The sequence below is a fragment of the Salvia hispanica genome, chromosome 1, assembly GCF_023119035.1.
Source record: "Salvia hispanica cultivar TCC Black 2014 chromosome 1, UniMelb_Shisp_WGS_1.0, whole genome shotgun sequence".
Lineage (NCBI taxonomy): Eukaryota > Viridiplantae > Streptophyta > Magnoliopsida > Lamiales > Lamiaceae > Salvia > Salvia hispanica.
The window spans coordinates 28,615,234-28,625,017 of NC_062965.1; the positions used below are offsets into that span (position 1 = coordinate 28,615,234).

At 28.7% G+C, this 9,784-nt stretch overlaps 1 protein-coding gene across 1 annotated transcript; it reads left to right on the forward strand.

Moving 5' to 3' along the window:
* Positions 1–6,568: 6,568 nt before the first annotated feature.
* On the forward strand, positions 6,569–9,142 carry LOC125201842 (E3 SUMO-protein ligase MMS21). Its single transcript, XM_048100106.1, has 7 exons — positions 6,569–6,726; positions 6,813–6,884; positions 7,550–7,660; positions 7,764–7,874; positions 8,117–8,256; positions 8,588–8,673; positions 8,764–9,142. The coding sequence occupies exons 1-7, from the start codon at positions 6,634–6,636 to the stop codon at positions 8,901–8,903; spliced, it is 753 nt and encodes a 250-aa protein (XP_047956063.1). The 5' UTR covers positions 6,569–6,633; the 3' UTR covers positions 8,904–9,142.
* The last annotated feature ends 642 nt before the right edge of the window (positions 9,143–9,784 follow it).

Sequence of the window (9,784 nt, forward strand, 5' to 3'; positions counted from 1 at the left end):
AGAATAACTATTATTATTTTAAATAATGTTTTGGCTATTATATACCGTAATACTAAATTCGTAAAGGTTTTGGGTGAAGATATAGAAATACAAGAAAATCGACTTGATTATCATCAGTTAGTTAGGCGATAATGCTAAAAAAATAAGTATTACATATAAATATAGTCATTTTTTAATTTACAATTAGAGAATTGTTTGAAAATTAAATAGATGTACGCGCACTATAGTCATTTTATTGTTACCACTTATTATATATCGTATCTAATTTTGTTTCATATTTTTTGCATGAAGACGCAGAATATAAAAAGATCAACTTAATGATCATTAATTAATTGGGTGGTATCACTAAGAAAATTTAAGGTTATGTATGTATAGTCATTTTTATAATTTAAATTATAGTAACTATTATCAATTTAATTGTTATAATTATTTATAATAAAACAATTAGACTCAAATAACTATTGTCAGTTTAACTGTTCTATGTCATAGCTAATTTCGTTTTATGAATTTTGAGTGAAGTTGTGAAATATACAAGGAAATCGACGTAATGATCCATAATTAGTTGGGTGATAACATTGAGAAATTAACTATATATACATGTAGTTTATTATTTATAATTTAAAAAATTATTTAATAATAAATATTTGAACGAGAATGATTATTATCAATTTAAATTAATTTTTAGTATTATTCTATGTCAGATCTAATTTCGTTTCAAGATTTTTACATGGAGATGTATAGTATACTAGGAAATTGACTTAATGATGATCATTTAGTTAAATGATAATATTAAGTGACTAAGTATATATTCATATAGTCAATTTTATAATTAATAATCAATAATTTATTAAAAAATAATTGGATGTGAATGTAGTTTAATTGGATGTATCGTATTCAGTTTATTTTTAGATTTTTGTGTGAGGATGTACAATATACAAAAAAATCGGCTTAATAAGCATCAATTATTTGAGTGATAGTACTAACAAATAAAGCACTTGTATATGTACATGCAATTAATTTTATAATTTACAATCTTAATAATTAATTAAGAATAAAATAATTATACATAGATGACTATTATCAATTTATTTTATTTTTCACTATTATATATCATATCTAATTTTATTTTATGATTTTGGAATGATGATGTAGAGTATAAAGTGAAATAAACTTAATGATCATTAGTTTTGGATTGTCATCGATCTACTTAATCGAAGTGGCACTGAGAAATTAGGTACTTGTACTAAATAATATATGTAGTCTTTCTTATAATTTACAATTATAAGATTTTTCAAAAATAAAAAATAATTAGACAAAATGATTTTTATCAACTTATTTATTTTTTACTATTACATATCATATCTAATTTCGATTTTTGCATGAAGATGTAGAGTATACAATAAAAGCGACTTAATAATCATCAATTAGTTGGATGATATTAGCAATGGAAAATTAAGTATACATACATGTAGTCATTTTTATAATATACACTCTTAAGATTTATTTAAAAATAAAATAATTGGAAGCGAATGACTATTATCAATTTAATTTGTTCTTTTCACTATCATGGAGTATATCATGTTTAAGTTCGTTTTATGGTTTTTGCGTGAAGAAGGTGCAGAGTATACAATTAAATCGAATTAATGATCATCAATTAGTTGTGTGATCACTAAGAAATTAAATATATACACATGTAGACATTTTTATATTTTACAATTTTAAGGTTTACTGAAAAATAAAATAATTGGATGCAAATGACTATTATCACTTTAATTTTTTTTTCACTATTATATTTAATATTTAATTTTGTTACATGATTTTTATGTGAAGATGTAGTATATGCAATAAAATCGACTTAATGATCATCAACTAATCATATGATACTAATAATGAGAAATGAATTAGTAGTAGCATATATACATGTATTATTTTTATAATACAATATTAAGGTTTATTTAAAAATAAAATAACTGGACATGAATAACTATTACTCATTTTAAGTTATTTTTAACTATTATATACTCTCTATTTAGTTGTGTATTATAAATTTTTATTGGAGATATAGAGCATACAAGTAAATCGATTAATAATCATAATTAGTTAGTTGAGGATGAGAGGTGATCAACTGCTAACTAATTAGGAATCCAAAATTGAGATCAATTTTTAACCATTAGATTAGAAGATCTTGTAGTTGATATAATGTCAAGTGTAATATATTTTAAATTTAAATAATTATTAATTAAATTAAAAGGACATTAATGTCAAATTCTACATGTAGTAATTATAACTAACTATTTTCTCTCTCCTCAAAATCATCTCAAATCTTTAAATTTACGTAACTCTCTCAATTTAAATTATTTTTTAGCAAAAAATATATCAAATTAAAGATAATTTAATAAGGATTCCAACGAGATCTCAATTGCATATGTTCCGACGATGTTCGGGTGATGAAATTTGATAAATTATATTTCAATTTTTGTACATGTTGATAAGCAGCTTTTATCAACAAATGCAACAAAAATTCTCAATATATTGTAGACGAAATCTCAATATTATGCATGTCCAATCTCAATAAAAATGTGTTAGATATTTTCTTGTCCTTGTGTTGATATTCTAATGTCATATTGTTGATATTTGTAATACACAATGTTGATGTAAAAAAACATTCAAGAAAATTATCATATGATAACATAATGACGATATTACTCTTTTGTTGATATTTTGTCTACTATTTATTGAGATTTGTGAGCTTTAATCTCATCCACTCATTTTAAAATTCAAGGGTAGAGATTTAGTCTTGATTTTGGATTAGGGTGCTATAAGCATTAGAATAGGACCCAGTTGGGGATAGCATAAGAAAAATATATATGCATGTAGTCAATTTTATAATAATTATAATCATAACAATTATTTAATAATAAAATAAATAATTTTTTACTAGTATTGTGTAACATATTTTTAATTTTATATCATAAAATATATAAATAATTAAAAAGACCATGTATACTGAAAAAAGGAAGCAGAAATTTAATTTCGTTGCCTACACCCTTCACGTAAATTAAGCAATTATATTAATCTCTAGATACAATGAGGAAGACATATTAATCTTTTCCTAAATCACTACATATTCTGATTGGAAACTTATACTTTCTTAAGTGGTCATGTAAGGATAAATATGTAATATATCAAATTCATAAATTGCATTATAAATTTATTACAATGTAAAATACCTAAAATATCCTATTTTGTATATACAATTTTTGTTAATTTATCATCACTCAAATAGATATACATTAGAAAAGAAAATCTTTTTCTAATTCTATAATCTTTAATTTGAAAGTTTTAATTTTTCGGATGTATTATTAAAGGACAAATATGTAATATAGTAATCTATTTTAAGATAATAAAAAATAATAAACTAATTTTGAATTGAAATATCTAAAATATCCAATTATTTACGTAGAAATTATGTACGTTTATCACTGCTCGAATTTTAAATTGATTATACATAACTGAATGTTAGCTGGCGAGATTTGGATAATATTAAAAACTTACGTAGGTACTCATTTTTTTAGTTAAAAAAGTTTATCTACTTACAAGAAACTAAACCTTTTTTTTTTGCAATAATAAAAAAATTTCAAACTCTCAATAGCTAATTTAATACTGCTAATATTTAAAATTTTGTAATTACAATAAATAAATAAATACCACTGAATTTTTTAAATTTGTCCTGAACCCATGGGCCATGGTCAAATGTGACTCTGGGTTATAATTTATACAAAAATTGATTGCCTTTTGGTGTTATACTATAATTGATACTACTATATTTGTAATAAGCTAGGAATCAATATTTGAAATAAAATAGTGAATAATTGGAATTTATTGTGATGACAATGTGATATCTTTTCCTATTTTGGATATCACTCAATTACACGCCCTATTTAAATGAAACAATGACACTAGGGGTGACAAAATGGGTAGCAGGTAATGGGTAATTCCCATCTCAATCCGCTACCTACCGGGTATCGGGTACCCGATACCCGATGATAACGGGAAATGGGGCGGGATCGGGTAGTGTGTTTTAGAGTTTTGCGGGTAGCGGGTGTTAGAGTTTGTATACTAGAAATCACCTTTCGAGTGATTGAATACTGTTAAACCTCTTATTTTATTTTCCAAATGAATAAACAGATTATTTTTGTCATAATGTTGTTATGTTTTACATTTAATGGATGTTCATTGCATATTTAAATGTATAAGTAACTTAACAAAGTCTAAGTCTTTGTTTTAGTAGACCGGTGGTTTTGTACTAAAGTTCTTCACGTGGAAAAGACGCTAGCTATCTTCGATTCTTTGAAGAATCATCAAGGTATAATGGCTGAACCTTAGAAAAGCATGTTTTAGGTTTCAATTAATTTAAAGCATGTTATCATTTGAGCTATGAGCATGATACGTGAGATAATTACGCGAATAGAATTTGTCTAAATAATCCGCTAAATAGATCTGAATTATTTGTAATTGATTTATGTGTGCGCTTCCGCTGCCAACCCCTTCAGCGGGTATACCCACTACCCGTACGGGTATACCCGATAGTCCCGTTAATACCCGTTATTATTAGTATTAGAGCCATATATCATTTTTAATACTCCCTCCATTCCATATTAATAGAGGCGTTTCAAATAGTTAAATTAGAGAAAAAAATAAATAGTTAAATAATAATAGCCATATACACATCATTTTGAAAAATTAAAAATAAATAGTTAGAATGGAGAAAAAATAAAGTAAGAGAAATAATAATGTAGAGAAGAATAATTATATTATTATTTTTCCAAAATGAGTGAAGAAAATGAAATGTTTCTAAGAGTTCTTTTGAAACATTTTTATATTCCGACGAACATACAATTGAAAACTCATCGGAACTAGCTATAGAGTCCCCTCACTTTTATTCTTAATCTATTCAAAGTTTACCATCAATATTAATTAAGTAAATTAGGGAACATTGACGATTATTATGGTTTTCAAATTTTTTATTCGAATTTCGGGTCGGGTACGGGATACCCGACACGGGTATCGGGTAATCCCGGTATATCACGGGGCGGGTATTGGGACAACCAATTTAGCTAAAATCGGGTACGGGTACCCGCGGGTAACCCGTTTCGCCACCTCTAAATGACACAGTATTACAAAATATTATTAGAGGCGAGCAATATAACATTAGTATAAAAAAAAAAAGAAAGGTTGAATTAAGTAGAATGCCTAAATTATGTCTAGTTCTCTTCCTTCTCTTATGAGGTATATATTTAGATGTATTTTATTTCAGGATTTTGAACATAGTATTTTTATTGGAAAATTTTTTAAGATTTATTTTTTGCAGTTGTGTTTGGTGTAGTTTTTGAAGTGAATGGGCAAAAGAAATGCACAACTATAATTAACAACAGAGGTTTGTAGCCTTCCAAACTGTGTAGGCAATTGCAAGGTTGAGTTCAAAGGGGAAGGATATTGTGCTTCCAATGCAGTTGGTGGCATATTAGTTTGTAATTGCAAATATGATTGTGCATCTTTCTAAAATGTACTTGGTTTATCCAATCTTTGCACACATTGTGTGACTTAGATTTGAGTAAGACTTTGAAATTTTATGAGTATTTTATTTATATGATGTGATTTTAATGTGTAATTGTAGTCACACTAATCACACTAAGATGTTTTGATTCTTGCATCGACTAGTGTGAGGTGAGCAAAATGGCCGAATATCCGATCCGAGCCAAACACAACTATTGGTTTTTCGGTTATGTTTGGATATAAAAAACTGAAAAAAAATTCAAAAAAATCAAATTTCCTTTTAATATTATACTTATATTGTATAATATACTATAACTAAAAACAAACTCTATTTGTATTGCTTTATAAATTAATAAATGTAATAATATTTAGATTTTATATATGTAATTGTCTTGGATATTTTAATTAGTTGATAAGACTATAATTTTGTGATAATTATAGAAAAATAATTTTTGAATTTTTGATATTAATAATTCACGTGTAATATCTCAATACGCCATGGCATATAATAAATCGTTTGTATTTTATTAATATGCGAAAAGAATTATCCATGCCATGATACCTCTAACAGCATATTTGACTCCAGCATCAAGTATACTGTGATATCATTTATTAAAGTGTACATGATACGTGAATAAGAGACCAATAAAGTCTTAATTAGGTTCTATTCTAAAACAAATTAACTAATATGGGGAGTGATCCAATATTTAAATTGATTTTTTTACTTTTCATTTATAATATGATACAGTTAACATATAAATATTTCAATGTTTATAATACTATGGAATTGAAATTTGATTTTATGACATATGAGAAATCAATTTCTTATTTCTCAATCACAAAATACTTTGAGGCAAGTGATCCCTTAATATAGGCGTACAGGCCCAATAATAATTCATATTCAGCCCAACCCATTATCCATTTATCAAACCAGCCCATTTTCATAATCAAAATTTTCAGGTTTTAAATAAATTTGTTGTTTTGTTAATTAAAGTGTGAAGTGAAATCAATTTCCATCTTTTCTTTTCCCTCCAACAAATCGAGCCAAAAAATATCGGAAGAAACTGAAAATCTGCAATGGCGTCCGCCTCTGCTCCGCGTAGCGGTGTACAGGGAAGAATTGCGTCGGCGGCTACAACGCTTGCCGCCGAGAACCAGACTCTTATTGCTGTAAGTTCGCTCAATTTTGGCATATCCTAGCAATTTCACTTCTCGAATCCGTTTTATTCATCTATGCTCTTATTCAATTGCTTTAGGAGATTAGAAGGGCTACAGTTATGATGAAAGAAGTTGGAGTCGATTTCGAGAGGGACAACGAATTCGACATGGTATTTTCGCTTAAACCCTACTATAATGTTGAAGTGATTAAGAATTTTTGGGATTTCCAGTCGTAAATTGACTACCGAACATTTACAAGGGCTTAATAGCATTTCTGCTCTCAATTCAAGCTAATTGTTGATGGATTAGCTCGTTTTGTGAGAAAAGTTATGCTCCAGTAATAAAAGATATGACAAGTTGTCCCTTTTAAAGGAGAAAATCGAGTAATATTTATTCATTGTTACAATTTTCTAGAGTTAAGCTTGTGTTTGTCTTGGGTTATTGAACTACCATGATTTTCTTCTTTCGGCACTAGTCGCTTCTTTTTTGTGCGTTCTTTGTGTTCATGCTGGTATAAGTTTCCAAGAATGCTTGTTTAATCAGTGGTAGAGAATTATATTGTCTATGGTTAAGTGGGTAAGTGTTTTCTGGTAATGGTCTAGTCTACTTTGCTTATGAGCCTACTTTGGTATAAGAAAAATGCCATTTGGTTGTGATGATAAATATTCAGCATCCCTACTTAAACTCGTCAAATTTTACCCCATTATGTCAGAATTTTTTGTATTGCATGAAGCCATCATATGTTTTGTTTGGAAGAGGAAACCATCATATGTTAGTAAGTATATTATGTGATTCAAATAATCAAATAATATGTATTGTCAATTTGGCACTGCAGGTGAAGCAGCTTGAAGATGGAGTTGTTGACTTAGTGAAAGCTGCAGATGAGTGTACTCATCTTTCGAGCAGTATCCAATCTATAGGAAAAGATTACCAGCCTGCAGCTGAGGTATCATTACTTATGGAGTCCTTCATGAGGGTATTGATTTTATTTGATCTTGCTGTAAGTTATAGCTGATTTTGTTTCGTTTGAACTGTTTTCGGCGTTCCAGCTAACTAACTTCAGTAAGCTCTTCGATAAGAAAATCAAAAGATCAAAGGCTGATGTGACATCTCTCTCACAGAGCCAGTTATGGTTACGACAGTTCCGTGAAGCTATCTGGGTATGTTTACATGACCTGAATATCTACCATCACTAATTGTAGTATTGGCATTGAAATTAAGCATTTGCTTCAAAATCATGCTTTTGTGGATGTGTTTGTATACATGCTTTTGTGATTATAGCTATATTTTTGCACTCACTGAATCAACAATCTTGCCTCTGAAACATGCTTGGATTTGCCAAGATATTTCAACTTAGATTTAATACACGTTCCATTTGGTTGGGTTTTGTTGTTTTCTGCAGAAAGTTCATCACGAAGGACAACCCATGCCAGGTGAAGAGCAAGAGGACATAATAATGACCAGCACGGAGTGCACTATTCTAAACGCCACCTGTCCACTGACTGGAAAACCTATCATTGAACTAACGGAACCTGTTAGAAGGTACTATTAATCGTTTGATCACTTCATTTCTCCATTTGACTACAAGATGCTTTCAGCATTTACTCTGTAAAGTATGTGCTTCTGCTTAATGATGCTTCTCCGTTAGTCAAGTTGGCTCTAGAATTCTCTCTCAAATATTATTCCCGCATAACTTTTGATATTCTTGATGAGACAAATGTTGCAAGCCTTTGTTTCTCTCTTCTCAAAATGTTATAAACCTATTTTCTTAATGGTTACCTTTTCTAATAAGAAAGTTCATTCAGCACAAACTGGATATTGTCTTTGAGCATCCATACTGATTCTTTTCCTGTATATTTTGCAATTTCCATAGCATGGATTGCAAGCACATATACGAGAAGAGGGCTATCATGCAACATTTAAGGACGAGAACCGCACAGATCCGTTGCCCGGTGACAGGTATATTTGCCACCTCTTCTTGATGAAATTTACCCTGTTATGAGTATAGCTATTGGATAGTGTGTGAGCTTGATGATGTTTTCCTTTCAGGTTGCCCGAAAAAATTGGTCGCAGACAGAGTGGATTGCGACCCCTTTTTACTAATGGAAATTGATGAAATGCGATCACTTAATGCACAACGTGCCACAGCTGGTGTGATCGAAGATTTCACTCAGCTGGAACAAGATTAATCTGTTAAAAGTTTGCATCAATGGCAGCCGTTTTGAGACATTGAGACATCATCAATCCACAATGATTTCTCCCACTGCTAACGTAGTATTCACAAGAACATGTTAAATGTTCCAATGGGTCAAGATGCATTAGATGGTATCTAAATCAAATGAATTAGTAGAAGCATCATTCTGTTTTGTAGGAATTTATTTGTAAATTTTTGTGCTTTATTAAAGTATCTTACCATCTGTAGATGCAACAATACAATGATTAAGTATGGGTAAATATAAGATTTTGTTTCATTGTATTAATGAAAATGATATGGTCTTAAGGCAGATGCAAAGGTATTGAATGTTTCAATTTAGATTAAAAACGCCTTAGCAAAAGAAATTTGAACGAAATTGCCTAAAGAATAAGTTCAACATCTCATGCAGTTATTGTTCATTTATTTTAACTTTTTAAAATTTAAACATTAGGTACGTTTATGCAATTACCTCTGGAGTGAGATATTTTGTTAAAATGTTAAAATAATAAATCTAATAGTTAGTGATATGTATTATTACTCCCTCCACCTCAATGAAGTTGCATCATTTTCTTTCTTGGCATATTCCAACAAATATATCATAATCCATTTTAGAATATAGTAAATCATTATTAATATATTCAATTATATTTCCTCTTTTGATATGTTCCACTAACTATATAATTTTTTTTAAAATGGACAAAAATAAATCATAATTAATATATCTGACCACTTATTTTCTCTATTCAGTATTACTATAAATTCAATTATATTTTTCTTTCACCATTTAACATAAACTAAATAAAACCTCCAAATGCCGGTTGAGGGAAGAAACTCAATATAAGTACGCAACCAAAACTAATGAAATTATATAAAACA